The sequence below is a fragment of the Typopeltis vanoorti genome, chromosome 4 (genome assembly GCF_054136105.1).
Source record: "Typopeltis vanoorti isolate ZY-2024b chromosome 4, IOZ_Tvanoo_1.0, whole genome shotgun sequence".
Lineage (NCBI taxonomy): Eukaryota > Metazoa > Arthropoda > Arachnida > Uropygi > Thelyphonidae > Typopeltis > Typopeltis vanoorti.
The window spans coordinates 105,550,476-105,567,266 of record NC_143552.1 but is presented as its reverse complement, the minus strand read 5'-3'; the positions used below and the strand labels follow the sequence as shown (position 1 = coordinate 105,567,266).

General features: G+C 34.3%; 1 protein-coding gene across 1 annotated transcript in view; it reads left to right on the top strand.

Moving 5' to 3' along the window:
* The window catches only part of LOC150107573 (protein Wnt-4-like), a 150,678-nt gene extending 137,610 nt beyond the window's left edge, over positions 1-13,068 (top strand). The window contains exon 4 of the mRNA XM_090391393.1: positions 10,602-13,068. Coding sequence (XP_090247519.1) covers positions 10,602-11,069 — 468 coding nt within the window. The 3' untranslated portion in view covers positions 11,070-13,068. The remainder of the gene's footprint in view (positions 1-10,601) is intronic.
* Positions 13,069-16,791: the final 3,723 nt, after the last annotated feature.

The window sequence follows — 16,791 nt, the reverse complement described above, 5'->3', positions numbered from 1 at the left end:
CGTTGATATATTGCTAATTGGTAGGTTTTCCTGTTAGTTATCTCAACTGTTTTTGAAAAAAAACTTCTGTAAATGTCAAGCTAAATAAGAGTAAGGAAAATAGATGCATGGCCTGTTTGGCAAGACAGCCTTGAAAAGAGAATGATACCAATAGAAAACCAATGAAGCGAATTCTTACTAGGTGGTCTAGTATTATCAATAATTGGCTTATTAATGCCGAATGGAGTCTAAGTGTCCCCTCGATACGCACTCGTGTATATAATTCGTTTAGATAAGTTATCTGAACTTTGAATTAAAAAGGGCAATAATTAATCGACAAAGAGTACGTAGGTACAAATCATATGTTTACCGTTGTGCAAGGTAGAATGTCTGTGTCGTTGCGTAAAGGTAGCGAGTAAAAAATTCTCAGAACGAATTACAACGTCCTTAAGACACTGTAATCGAAGCCATCGCCTGTGGTAAATTTCTTTGACTTTAAACCACATTTATTCTTTAAATAGAAGCTTTAATTCGCCTTTCCCCTTACTTCATGAAATAAATGGGGGAAAAGCCCTACAGAAGAGTTTAATTTTTTTTTTTTTTTTTTTGGCAAGATGATTATAATTTATGTGAAAAACTTTAATATCCATTCTCAGCGGAGACTCTTCACCTGGAATACATTTTGGTTTTGTTGTTAAGCAATGTTCCGTTCGTCTTAGAACAATAATGGCTCGCTACGGGAAGGAAGGTCGCTTTACCTGTGGGCTACACGTATGCCCAGGACCACCCAGAAAGCGGACGACTCTTTGAACAGTACCAGCAGTAATCTCGCTGGCACGAAACATGTCTCATTGCATTCATTTGTCTACATTTTCGCCGCTATCGGTCTACGGTGTGTGTTGTAAGATGCCATACAAACGTAGTTTGGTGTTGTAATAAGCTGTTTACTGCACAGTTTCTGAATTTATCAGCACTCCTCCCACAAGGAACATTTCCTGAGAGGGGAAAAAAAAAAAAAAAGCCTTGTTTAATTGGCAAATAAAACTACATGCGTGTAACTTGAAAAGCCCTCATTTTGATTATTACAGTATTGCAATGTATGTAAATTATAACTCTTTATATGAGAGTATTGACTTGAATAATATTAAATTGATTAGCCAAATTATAGGGTGAACATTATTTTAATGGGCTATACATTTTTTTTTTACACGTCCGTTGTTTTAAGCTAGATTTTAAAGCGGGATGCCCGAACATCTTCAAGTCAAGAGAACCTGGAAATTGCTTTTTAAACTACTTGATTGGTTAAAAATATATTCATAAGATGTTTGTAAATTACAAGAGTCGTGTGTGTTAGTAAAGCGCTATACAAAAAAGTGTTTATTGTATTCCCGTATATTAATATTAATATCGGGAATTTTCCACCAGATGGCACCAGTTTAGAATTTAAAAAGAGAGAAATAAAAGATAAATGGCTTGCCATTTTCCGCACCTTATTTATTTTTAAAACATATTTAATTTTCAAGTACAGAACAATTATATATGTTAGTCGAGAACACACATTCATATTATTAATGTTATTTGTAAACATTGATATCCAATATTTCTTGTAGATAAAATCTTGTCTACAAGAAATATTATATTGAAATATTTGATCGAATATTTCTAACGTCAACAATATACACCATCAGGCGAGCGTTTAAGCCCCCAATTTCTATAGCATTTCTAATGTTATAGAAACCAACCAACCAACCAAACCAAACTAAAGATTTGGTTTGGTTGGTTGGTTACTAACGAAGCAACAACGGCTAGGAGACAGGGCATTATGTGTTGTTAAGTTCGTGTATTGCCATGTCGGTACACCTATTTTGTGGATGAAAAACTCCACCGCACTACCGTACGATCAATAAGAGATAGTGTGTATATCAAATTCTAAGTGCTGACTTAAAAACTTAAATATAGCTATATTGCTACGTATAAGGTCTCATTTCCCCATACAGCTATAGAGTTTTATGCCTGTTCTAGACTACACACCTAAATAAATACAAATCCTTGTTATATTTCCATTATTTCTTAACAGTTATACCTTAAAGGAAAAATCTAATCACAACAACTCCTACTTCGCTTAAAAGTAACTTGTTCATCCCCAAGTTTATTTGCCATAATTTTCTCTCAGCAGGGAAATTTCTCTGTTGTTTTCGAATGCAGTTTTATTTCCATTTTTTAACAGATGGATACTGTGAGAGCAGACTTTTGGTATTCGACCTTTTACCTATGGCTAAGCTTTTTGAATTATGCAATGTAGCCACTGTATAATATACATTCCTCCATATTTGAGCATTTCTAACCAAAGTATTTGATATGAATTTCTTATTTTGCATTCGTATTGAACATTTTCTACCACTGTTCTATTACTGTTGTTTCATTTTATCACTTTATCTCTCTCTCTCTCTCTCTCTCTCTCTCTCTCTCTCTCTCTCTCTCTCTCTCTCTCTCTCGATTTCTAAATTTTTTCGATATCCTCCAGATATCTAAATTCTAAATAAAAAATTACTTACAGAAAAACTTTTGATAATCTTACTTCTTTAGGACATTGAAGACTACCTCTTTAATGTCCAGAATCCACCATGAAGTTCGTATTTTTCTGTCCTTCCAAACAACTTCACTGCATGCTTCTCTGACTAAATCAATTAATTTAATGTTTCCTTCACATTTTGCCAATGAGTCTCCAAGTTTTGGTTCCTAATTTCAGTTATTAATTACAGTTCGCCTCTAAAATAGTACAAAAGGGTTTTACATTCTTCCTGGTTTTTCCTGGAGTGGCGTACTTTTCAAACGACGTACAGTGGTGGTTAAGAGTTCCGCTTCAGGATAATTATATTCTCGGTTCGATGCTGTAATCGTGCGGATTCACAAGTTTATGGACTTTCACGAATAATAACTAACTGCATTAAATTTAGACATTTGCTGTCGGTATCCGCACATCCATTGATGATTTGTATATGAATATTTGTATCATGAAATATAAAGCACGATGATGACACACGCTTAGTTATAGTTAGAGGATTCAGTCTTTGTCAATGTGTGTGTGTGTGTGTGTGTGTGTGTGTGTGTGTGTGTGTGTGTGTGTGTGTGTGTGTGTGTGTGTGTGTGTGTGTGTGTGTGTGTGTGTGTGTGTGTGTGTGTGTGTGTGTGTGTGTGTGTGTGTGTGTGTGTGTGTGTGTGTCAATAGAAGGCAAAAAAATTACCTAGAAGCGAACACGCTGAAATTAAGTGTCAGTAATTTAACAGATTAATCATTATTTTTTTTTTTAAATTTCTACGTATGTAAAGCATTCGCTCAACAATATACAAAAATTACATTTCAAAGAAGCTTGTGAACCAGCATCTCCCTCCTCTAGAAGCTGTTATACAAGATGAAAAGCAGAAATTTTACCGAATGATTTAATGAACTCTTGCAGCCACGTAGGTGTAGTCGTAAGTTACATATAGAAAATAAGCCTGTTAGTAGATCATAACGAAGTCGAGATGTCTTGCATATGTCCAATTAACCAAGGGTCGGCACGTGAGAGGAATGGATCAAGCCTTCTTTCCGCCTAATGCATGAAGGTTCGGTCATACATCACTTTCTACTTGAAGAAGGAGACAGAGCCAAAATATATCTACAGTTGTATCCTACTGGGATGGTAGTTAATCTTGTGCACGTCCAGACAGTCATTTGTCCCGTACCACATAAGGAACTCTGTATCGAAGACGTTCTTTTGGAAGTGTTGTTTTATATCCGTTTCTTTTGTTTACTGCCTGTTTCGGTTCATTATTAAGGGAAGATACAGGCGAATTAATCTCTACGATCAGATTTCATTGCTCATTATGATTTCATCCGAATTTATATTCATTTTTGTTTCAGTAACTGAATCACAGAGACCCGACAACTCACCCAGTTGGAAATAAATTCTCCATAGTACAACTTAGCAATAATGTAACTTCCGGTAACCTTTCCACTCATGTTAGATTAACAAAGCATCGTAAGCTGCATTTAAATTATAACATTGTGTACGAACGGTTAATAAACAAAATGCATGCTGTGAAACAAACTGCTGGCTAAATGAAGTTCTTTTTTTGTTGTTGTTGTACACAGCGCCACCTACGTACAAGATGGTTACTGTTGTGAATGTATATTTTGCTTATTACAAGACAGGTGACATAAACTTGACACAGCATCTTTATTTTGTTCTTGGTTGTCTTGTTTTTGATGTGTTTATTATTCCGATGGAGAATAAAGTAAGTAATTTTGGGTTAGCAGTTTTCTTACGTGAAAGTCATTCTAATAGTTTTTCATTACTTTTATTGCATTACATTTTCACTTTCTTTGATGTTATGTTTTACTAGTGAAATTTCGAGGAATATTCATTTAATTATAAGTTTACTTTCGTTGGACAGGATTCGCAAGATCTTATGCAAAACGTTGCAATCCATATAGTAAGAAAATTTTCGCGCGGGGGGGGGGGGAGTACCGGACCTTCTTTTTTTTTTCATGTTAAATGGCGCTTTGTCTTGAGAACTATAAATAATTTTCGTAAATATATACCTAGGATATTGCATAGGATACATATTAGAAGTAAAGCAAACAAACAACGGGATTTGAACCCGCAACCTGTTAGTTGGAAAGCGGATACAATAATCTCTTGGCCAACCAGATTAGGTCAGCTTTGGATGCATGCATTGAATTTTGTTACTATTACTTATTAGAACTTTGTTACGACTTTGTTCGTACAAAATGCAATACAATCACGAAATTTGCCAAAGTAACATGAAGGTTGGTTATTTTGGAGTACTCAAGTCACGACATCCACCCTAAAGGACATACAAACTTCGTGGAATTTTTATGTGACCTCCACGTGTATTTTTGTACTTTATAGAATATATTGATCGCTTAATTATAAAGCAAACGAATAATAGAGATCCTAAAACAAAAAATAAACAAATACCGTAGTCATTTTCTAGTTCAACAACTAATCTATTCAACATAGCTTTAATGCAGAATTATGATAAATCAGATACTACGAGACAATAGTTGCTGATCTGGTTGTAATGTGTAATTATGGATGGTATTAATATCTGCATTGTCAAATAATGACACGAGTAATATTGTTTTTCATTGATACCAAATTGAGGATTCGATTAATAAAAAAGTGAATGTTCTTTTTTAAAATCTGCCATTTCACACGTCTACTTCGAGCGATCTGATTTCTGACCTTATTAGATAAACATCCGCATGATGGTTTTATTATCTGTCCAGCAGCATTCATTAGTAATCCCCCAATGAACACACCTGCCATTGCCCATTTGGTCTTTCATGTTTGTCAGTTGCGTGCAAGTTTCAGATATTGACGGCTTGTCTGTTTCAGGAAAAAAGGAAAAAAAAAGCCGTAATATTTCCCTCTAAAAACCACTAACTTAGCGCCTTGTTTAAAAACATCCTAAAAAATTCCACTCATCACAAACAGGATCTGAACTCAAGTTTTGTTTTGTAATGGGTTGTTTTACCAAGTGACATTTGGTAAAACGACCAATCCTGTAGTATCATTAGCTTCATTTATTAGCTGCATTTAATAATACTGCTGTACACTATATTATAAAAAGGCACGCGGTGTATACTCAATTACAGTAGATCCGTGGTTGTAATCATTTTAGAAACAGGAAGAGGATAGCTGATGGTGTGTGATGATCTGGTTCTGGGAGTTGTTTTGAAGTTAGTTTAGTATGGATGATGTGTAGATAATATTTATAAACGGAAAGTGACCACCAATTGCCCTTAGATATTTCATACACCTTTCTATAGATCTAGAAGAATATGGAGAGAGAGAGAGAGAGAGAGAGAGAGAGAGAGATCATGGTTGTGATGTCGGTTGCCAAAGAAAGCATCCTATAAAAAAGACATATATCAGAAACTCTTTGAGTTGTTGATGGCAATAATTAATAGAATACAAAACTATGAAGAAAAAAGTATATATAGAGAGAATATACAAGAGTATATGAAAGAAAGTTTGGAATAGAATCAAGGACTTTACAGTGATTTTGGTGCACCATGCAAAATGTGGGAACTTGCAAAAGTATGGCGGACCAGCTTTTTCTGTAAAGTAGCATGCGTGCAGGAAAGAAATAATATCTACAGTGTGAAAGAAAGTGAAATTTTTGGAAGCCGAGTCTTCTGTAGATTTTATCAGGAAGGGCTGGAAATAAGCTTTTGTCAGAGAAGTGATGATTGACTTTGTTGGAAGATTCTTGTATTATCAGAGCTGAAGGAAGAGAGAGGAAGAATGCGTTTAAATTGCATTGAAATGGATTAGATTGTCTCAATTAAGTCCAATGAAGAATGGTCTGGAGATCGACATTTTAAGATACAACGTGTGGAATTGTTTTTGAAACTTAAATTTAATGTTTATTCATTACGTGATATTTCAAATTAGAAGGAGAAAAAAGGGTTATCATTAACAAAACTTGAAGATTTAATATCACTGAGAAAAGCGGAAGCTCGTTGTCTCATAGGAAGAAAGAGAAGAGATAGAGAACGTGAGTAAGAAGCTACCACCAAATTACAAGGGGCAAAAGAAAGACGTGAGAAAATATGCAGGAGGAAAAATCGTTAAGGCAAATGGTGGATGGCTTCCTCTCTTCACTTTCCTACTAATGCAGAAAGTCGTGTTGCTTTGACTTATCCTCTTCTCCGTATATAGCAAAGTTATTTTCTTACTCTTATCAAATGATATTCTACAGCTAAGTAAGCAAGTGAATTCTCTCTGTTAATTAAGAGTTTACCATGTAGTGCGATGAAAATTCCGATTTTAGGAAAGAAAAATCTTGTTTACTACGTATGAAAACAGCTACGCTAACTCATCTTCAGTTATTGAACGGGATCCAAACTCAGTTTGTTTGCCATTCCACATTTCCAACTGAAATATAGAATGACAATTCCACTGTTTCAGTTGGAAAATGTGCATCATCATTCTCACAATTATGTGCTACGGAGGCGCTTGGACTTTGTTGATAGTTCTTTTCTAGCTTTACCACTTCTGTAAAGAGAAAAGTTGGGAATTTAAACTGATGGTATTTGTTATACTGCATTTTTAGCTCCAACTTGCAATTGTTGGAGAAGAGTTGTTAGAAGTTTTTATTTATGACGGTCGCACCTAGAAAGTTGCCAAACAATATTGTGGGTGAACTTAGGGCTAATAATCGTGGAATTCTGCTCTAGTGATTAAGCATTGTACATTATTCAGAAATATTGATCCAAATAAGATTGAAAGAGGAGCATCCCAATTAGTGTCTTCTGTCATTGAGTATCAACAGTACTTTAAAATAACAGTGCCTAAAATAAAAACAGTTGGAACTCTGAATAATATGGATGTAGCCAAGCTGATTTATATACAGTAATTCTGTTAATGGGATATTAAAATAAAATAGTAAGCAGTGCAGAGCAATAATATGAATATTAAAATGTTTATGTTCAGTGAATTTTGATATAAAGATTTAGGATTAGTTTCTAATCATTTAATTGGAGAATTCAGTATAGCGTTGTATGTATTTATTCCTGTCACTAGCATTTTTAAAATCGGATCCAGAATGAGAGAAAGAGAAATGAAGAAAAGAGAATTGCACACTAAAAATGTGATTATTTGGAGAAATGAAAAGTAGGACAATTTTATTTCTAATCATCTGTCTGATTAATTCAATCTTTTCTATATTGTTCATCTTGTTAGGTGTTAGAAATACAGGTAAGAACGGGAATAACATCACGTTTTTAATGAGAGATAATTTCAGGCTTAAACCGCTGCTCTCATTATATTCTTTCGAGGTACAATAAGCAGACTTTGCAACTTGTCAAAAACCACTGGTTTGAATAAACCCATCTAAGAATGAGTTGGACACATAGCATTCTCTTAACTACTTTTAATTATCATAGCTGTCGTTCTAACGCACTACAACCACTGGAATGGCACACGAAAAACGCACACACAAGAGTTAAGACAGCTCTAAAAATGTCCATTGTCTCCACTATGACAGATGATCGTAGTGAAAGTTAAAGAAAAACATCTCGCAGTGCTTGCTGGCAACGACTTACGGCTCCGGGATAAACACGTTGACAGTATGACATTGAACATTGCAAGTTGCGTGTGTGAGCCGCATGTACCTCTGGTTCGTAAAGAGGCTGAGATACGCAGAGGTCAGTGCGCTGGCTTTAAAACATACTTAATATGGATTCGGTCACTGGGAATAAAAATGGAGAAATATGTGCACGCCACATCGCAATAATACTCTTCTAGAGTATGATAAATTGAATAGGTGTGTCGAGACGTTCACATCAGGAAAAATATGATGAAGGGGTGAAAACATGGAATAAAAGAGGGTGAGGGTTCATGTTATACTGTATGGATATTACGGGATTCCTTTATCCTCTCCATACATTCCTTCATGGTTTAGCTTGTGGTATTTTTCCAAATTGATATATTTTGGCATGAAATGGTCACCACAGTTAGCATGTGGAAATTTAATATGAGAAAAGTACACTCATTATATGAAATATCTACGTCTTAACAGTTTATTCACCATGTATACAAGATATACATATTATACTGTTCAACTCGTATAATTCAATGTACAATATTTCACAATACAATTCAATGTACAGTATTGTATTATAGAATAAAAATTCAAGTATTACTATCATATTCTGTTGGTACTAACACTTATTTTTGGCTATTATTTTATTATAATTAATAAAAAGTTTTCTCATATGCAAGTAGAGTATAATATATTTCGAATGGTTTCTTAGTTTATAATAAGTTACTGGTTTTAGTGATAAAGTAAGTTAGTTTATGTATTTATGTGTAACCAAAGATCGTAGCCATACTGGTTACTAGAGAAATAATTAGCTCTAAAACAGTCACTGAGAGTCCGGGGACCGCATCTATGAGGGCTACTTACCGGTTATAATGATGTACATGTTAATATATATTAATACCTAATTGAATGAACTAATTAGTATATCAATACCTTAATTGGTGATGATATATGAGTTATAATGATCTCTTATACTATACGTTTAAAGTAAATGTCAACGTTGTTTAATCCCATGAAGTAGTTTCTCAATCTTTATCTGAATGTATATTCTGAGGTTATAGATTTAATAAAGAATTTATTAAATTCAAATTTAAATTCTTTCAAAGCATTTATTTTTCCTTACTGACTCAAACATTCTCTGTTAGAATTTTTAATGTATGAATTTTACAAACATCCATCACATCTCAATTTCTGCGTATGCACACTTCCGTTTTTTTTTGTTTTTTTTTTTGAAATCGAATGACTTACGTAATCTTTCGAACCTCAATAAATGCTATAGAAGTGAAATATTCTCGTTCTTTTAACACAATTGCCATAAGAGGTCTGACGCAATTAGGCCAAGAGGTGTGGAAATCAGTGCCCTCAGAACCACGTCCCATTTATCTTTCCTATAATGTTAATAATATCGAGAAAGAATATTGTTAATATTGGTCTTTAATTGTGAAAGAAGTAAATTTGTGATGTGTAAATGCTTAAAAGAATCTCTTTATATCATTTACAGGATGTTCTTGTTAAGATAGATTACATATTCATGCAATTCATAGTCTTGAAACATTTGTGCCCAGAAGAACAAGAAAGGGCCCCCTTCTCCTCCGATTTGTTGTTCACCAACACAGATGATGCAGAAATTGTTAACTTTATTTAGAAAAAACTATTATTGAAATTTATTCATGAAAAATATAAATAAAATAAAAAAAACTCAAATCGACTAACAAGATTTTACTGGAATCCATGTAAAATCTACACACGATTGTCCTCTATGACTTAGGCAGTGTCAATCTCCACAATTTTTATTAAAGAAATGCCGAACCACAGATGCTGAAGTATTTCAAATAGAAGCACAAATTCTTATGTATTCTCTATTCTGTGTTCTGTACAAATATTCTCTTGTAAATAGCAGTGTGTGTGTATATGTTGCTCAACATGTACTTTGTACTGAAAACTAAATGCCTCTGTCTTGTTTTAGTGAAACTACAGCCTAGTTTGTCATTATCTTGAGAGATCATGGTAAGCAAGACTCATTACTGTGACGTATTTCATGAGTGCTGTTTTCAGTGCTTCAGTAGTTATATGTAATTCTGTAATTAGTATATAAAGAAGTCAAGAATGTCACATGCTTTTCACCGCATATGAACCACAACTGGGGTAAATAATTCTTTTTTTTTCTATTTATCCAGGCATCCTAAGATATCAAATTTCAGATATCCTCTTGTCCCAGCGATCCAATCAATTTAACTTTGTTATTATCATCTTTCTCCACACACACACACACACACACACACACACACACACACACACAAGCACTCACGCACGCGCGATCTCTTTATTTCCTTAACAAGTTTAAAGCATCTTATTACAGAAATATCCTCAGGTGGAGCATTCCCCCCCCCCTTGAGTTAATGGAGGAAATGTTCTGCTGATTTTAGTCTTGTAGCGATATTTACATTGTACATAGTGTAACATATTTTAAACCTTAATATTAAATTCAATTTCTTCTTTCCCAGGTGATAGAATACAACATGAAGATCGAATGCAAATGTCACGGAGTTTCAGGATCATGCGAGACGAAAACATGCTGGCGTGCCATGCCTAAGTTTCGTGAGGTAGGAACCATCCTGAAAGAGAAATTTGATGGTGCGTCGGAAGTACAGGTGCGGAAACTAGGAAAAAGAAACCAGCTCGTGCCTGTGAATCCTTTTTTTAAACCTCACACCGAAGTCGATCTCGTGTACCTGGACTCGTCTCCCGATTTCTGCGAGCGAGATGATCGTACTGGATCGCTGGGGACTTACGGCCGTTTCTGCAACAAGACATCGCGTGCCATCGACGGTTGCGAACTTCTGTGTTGTGGAAGAGGTTTCACCAGTCGAGTAGAGCCGGTGAAAGAGAGATGCGAATGTAAGTTTTACTGGTGTTGCTACGTGAAGTGTAAGGATTGCCGACGGGAAGTGGAGATTAATACGTGCCTCTGAGGAAACCTATCGCCATTCTTTGTAACATTTGTACATAAAAAAAAAAAAACAACAAAAAGAAACAAAAAAAAAATCGTCCACATACGCATGCTCACTGACTCGGTAACTTCGTGAAACTATGGACAGCAACCACAGTGCAATCAAAAGACATCTCACACCACAATCAATGAAAAAAAAAAAGGATTTTTTTTAAACTTAAAAACAAGCCATAAGAAACTGTTCACGGATACGCCGAAAGTTGGACTGTTGTTGTGCACGTGCTGGCGAGTGACACACGAGTGATATATTTTCGGACGACCAATAAGTTACGGGCTGGCTGACCAAAGTGTGTCAGTTGAAGAATTGTGGCAGTCATTCATCATTGACTACAACTGTGGCTGACGGTAATGGACACCGAACTGTTTCCTGTTTTTGTCTATTTATTGATCAACGCGCTCCCGTGCTCACGTTCGAAGCAGCCCTTTATCTTTCTTCCCTCCCTCCTTGAAACACCATTAGACCCACAGTATAAATGATCTTGTGTTGTCGGCGGGCTTGTCAAATAGAACTAAATGGAGAACAGCAAGGCCCCCACACAAATACTCTATCGTATAGTACTTAAATTCGGTTTCTGGCTCCATCTATTAGAAACACACCTAAAGCCATTTATTATATTTTAGCTACCGGAAGTGAACGTTCTTAGACAGGTCAAAGGCTTCTTTTTACTACCCTACGCTTTTTTTTCCCTGAAAAAAATAACGCTTAGCCTTCTGTATAAAGTTAACCATTTTATACTTTGTATTGTTGATTCACTTTTGGCAGTTTGGTCTGATGTATGGACTTCACAAAATACGGAACTTTTTTTTTGTTGTTGTTATTTTCCTTTACACAGTCAGGTACTTGGAATTTTAGACAAATTTTAAAATCGAAACTCTATTATAACAGTTTTAAAACTTCTCTCGCTGTCTCTCTTCTGAAGTTTTCTATTGAATAACAACCTTTTTTTGAACAACAGTATCATTCTGTTGTTTACGCAGAAATATTGAGATATAATCTCAAGAAAATATGTTCGAAATATTATTCCTCACTATCACTGAGACAAGCCATTTTTACACGACGTCATCACCATACTCTTCAAGAATTTAGGCCTATTATGGCCTATGCGATCTCGGAAGCCATCGGCAGGTCTCATCAAAGAACAGCCTGATGACGGTTTATAATAAAGAGTCTATTTGGGTAATTTTTACATTTTCATACGTTTAATATGCTCTATCTAATTGTATTTATATTTCTTTATTTTCTATTAATTCTTTCATTATTTCTTCATTTCTTTTATGGTCAAATAGAGTATATTTTGCTGATCCTCATAATTTTCACTTCAGCTTCTATTAATCTTTTCTCGTTATTTTATTTTATTGTCCAAATTTCACTTCCATACGGAAGCATTGGTAAAGCTAATGTATTATAAACTTTTAATGGAGGCTGTTTTTATATACCAGATTACGTTGAAGCATAAATTTATTACATCTGTTATTATTTTTAGATATTTTGTAATTTTCATACTGATGTCATTTTCATCTCCGTATCAAATCATGCATCCTAACTATAGGAAAGAATTTGATTTGTTCTGAAATCTTGTTATTTATTACTATTTTATTTCTAGCCATTTTACAGATGTAATTTTCTGTTTCACATTTCGTTTTTCGTTAGCCTTTACGAATAATAATGTAAATCTTATTTTAGTACGTTTGGAAAAAAAAAAACTGTTATTCTGATGAAACATTGTACTTTATCATACACAAGATAATTGTAGAATTTGCTCAGTCATTTCATTAATTTGACAATCCCGCTGACATATGTATGAAATGAAAAAACTTTTTACTCCTCCAAGAATCCTATGGTTGTAATATTTGTAAAATGTGATGTGAAAGTTCAAATTCCACTCCAGTCTTTTTTGACAGAAATCATTACATCGCGTTTATCTGTACAGTTACATCTTGGAATAAAACGAAAGTTTTTCGCCTTGTCTAATAAAACTTGCTCTGTATAAATAAAATAGTTACAAATCGTCATCGAAAGAGGAAGCGAGACTTGATCTTCATGTTGAAGCCACCGAACGCAAGTGTTTTGATAAGTTTGATTTCTATCTACTACAGTTAATTTCGAATTACACGCATTAAGTTTATGACAGTGCCGGATTACCAAATAGGCAGAGTAGGCACCGGCCTATGTGCCCCACGCCGTTTAGGAGCCCAGCAACAACGGATCTAAATAATATTGATTTGATCTTGAAAGAAAATTACAATCAAGCTTTCTTAAATTGTTTCCAAAACATAAAAAAAAAATGAATTAACTCAAAGAAACGAAAACTTGACATTAAAGACTCTATAAAGAAAATACTGTATTAATGAAATGTACCCGTTAACAACTAAAGTACATAAATCATACACATTGGTTAATAACTAATATGTGTATTTGTTTAATAACATTAATAATTGTTAATGTTTGTTTTGTGTAATAAAATATCTCGCACATGAGCAGTTCGCTTGAAATTTCCTCCAGTTTTTCCTTATAATAATAAATGGGTGTTTAAGCATTTTCTGTTAATGATCCAATTTGGAAGTATTGTGTGTGTGTGTGTGTGTGTGTGTGTGTGTGTGTGTGTGTGTGTGTGTGTGTGTGTGTGTGTGTGCACGCGCATGCAGGCTGAATTAGAAAGTTTTCTTTGTTGCTTTTAACACACACACACACACACACATAAAAAAAAAAAAAAAACCTGCATCCCAGAGTAATTATCTCTATCTCAGTCACTCACACGTTGTATTGAATATCAAATCATGAGCAGACTTAATTGAATTTCAATTTCGCTCCCGTTTCTTGTTGACTGCTCAAGCAAAAATCCTTACTACAAACAGCACAAATTCTGAGTAATACTCCATCGATACCTGTAATTTAGTAGGAAATCTATTTCTTCATGTTTTTCTAATTTATTATTATATTTTTACAATAATTTTTAAACTTTATGAAATATAACTCACCCAGCTATACGATGGATAATTTTAGTAATAAAAAGGTTTGCATAACTTATCAGAAAAGAACACAGATTATGCCTGTGTTCGTCAATGTACCTGAACTTCATCTAATTATACTGGAAAGCATATCATAGACGAGTTACTTCACATATATAATATGGAAAACTCTGAAGATGAATATATATATAATACAGACGTGCATTATATTCATATATAGTGTGAAATAACGCCATATAAATATGGTTAAAAAAAAAAACTAAAGTAATTGTTTTAGTCTTATTACACACGCTATTAGAGTTGAGGACGAAGCTTCATACGTTCACTAATAAAATCACTAAGTCATTAATAATAATAAATTTTTCCAATTCAGTAATCGCATTAATAGATTCACTGATAGAATAGCACTAATAGATTCTTTAATTAACTATGGTTGATTTCTGCAAGTACTTCTTCGTGCTGTGTTTTTTTTTTTTGAAAGAATTGCTCTACACTGACGAATGGTATGCTCACTGAAGCCGCCAGACTGTATACGTTCAACAATCTGAAGAAAATTAATCATCAAAATTGTCACTGCGATTGGTAGAGATTTAAAATTGCAGTATTAAATTGCATCACAATAAAAATAGTTCCGAGTAAAAAAATAAAAAAAAAAAAAGTTCTGTGTATGAGAAAATTCCGAAGTCATTTCCCTATTATTGGTAAACAGGTATTACCGAAATGAAACACTTAATAAAATGGCACCAGAGTTTTCTTAGATGTTGATTAAGTGTTTTACATGAAGTTCGTTTTATAAATAAATAAAGTGAAACACATAAATCGATAAATAAAGATAAATGTTACGAATTCAACACCAATAGAAAAACCAAACCTAAAATAAGATACTAATTAGGATAAGAACAAGTTGCCAATGGCAAAACTAGCTGTAATAATTATAATAATATCTCCGCAGACCTACACTATATACCGAATATCTGTTTTCTTAAATTTGCAACAGAAAAAAAAAATTATATATATATATATATATATATATATATATATAGTCTTGCCATATATACTATTACAACTTCCGTACACACCCGTTCTGTGATCTAGCCCGATTCAGTTATGGACTGGGTGCGCAGTCAACATTCGCGTGTTTATCAGTAGAGATAGTTGTCTAGCTGTTTGGGTTAGCATACAATGGAGAAATTATGAGAACCGTGTAGCTGTAATAGCACTTCACAAGATTGGAATGCAGCCACCTGTTATTTTCAACACGCTAAAAACACTCGCTATCAGTAGGATGATGTTTGTGTATCGGGCTATTAGACCGTTGTAACGATGCAGAAGACATATCTGAGAGCCATGAAGAAGTCGACTATGCTGCGTTAGGACGCAACAGCTTGTAAGAACTGTGAAGGCACGCCTCCGCAGTAATCCGGTGAGAACGGAGAAAATGGTGTTCGTCAAAATTACCCCAATTCCTGCAGAAATCCATATTGGTCTTGAATAGGTAAACTTAAGTAAGATTCAGATCAGGAATCTGTGTTGGTCATTGTAATAAAATTTTGTACCTTCTTCTCTCTTTTAATGATAATCCCATTTAGAACAATGAATCCGAAAACTGTGCTCAGACGAAAAGTAGGAATTATTACAATTAATAAAAAATAGAGCAAGGTGGTCGCACTCAGGGCAATGAAATGCATCATGTAGCGAGATTCGAAACCAGAGCCTGTTGGTTTGGAAAGCAAATACTCTATCCATTCGACATACGAAGCAAGAAGACTTTCTTAAACTGCCTCACCTTGTATGTGATATGCCGAATTATCATGTTCATATTCAGCTACATCATGTCTACAGAACATCCCACAGCTAGTAATTTTTTTTATGTGATAAACATTTAATTGTTTTTAAACAATTTAAGCAATGGAAATCGATGAAAACATACCAAAAAAAAAATGTAAAGGTATTATGCTTTGAGCAACACAATTATTATAGCCATCAATTACCAGATTACAGTTTTGTTCGTGCATTGGAACAAAAACAAACCTTGATTTGTGTTAGTACAAAAATCCCAGTTCCGGTTGCCCACTAGAGTAACTTTCTCTAGACATTTTTTTTAAAAGCCTTGTTCTCTTTGAGTTAGTCTTTGCTCAGGTAAGTACGGTTTTTCTTCCTAAAAACTCGCGGTTTAGTCCAAGAGAAAAATCGATCAATGAATTCAGACTATTTTAAACAATAATACCAGTTAGGGTTTCGGATCAAAAGATGACTGCAGAAAGTTTTCAAAATGATCGATAGCCATAAGCTTAGCTTCTGTGACTTTCTCTTAGTCCCTTTGAAAATAAACTGCATTAGATTATTGATTTTGGAACTTATTGTAAAAGTAACGAATTACATTTACATGAACAGTAACAGTATGTCATTCTTACCCATGAGAGGTTGTGAATCTGTAGTATATTAATACAGTAGGCAAGCTATAAGTTAGATAATTTAGAAATAATCTAGAAAAACTTCCTCTAAAGAACAAACATGGAACCCATTCGAGTTACTTCTAGCCTCTCAATAAACAGGTGGTTCACAACGGACGATGAAATTCATCTCCCATTTAAAAACATTCACTAACATCCATTCCGCCTTCGAATTCGAACTCAGAATCGATTGGCTGGAGAGTGATACGATGACCGCGTTTTCAACAAGCAGTAACATAATGAAATTTAACGGAACAGAAT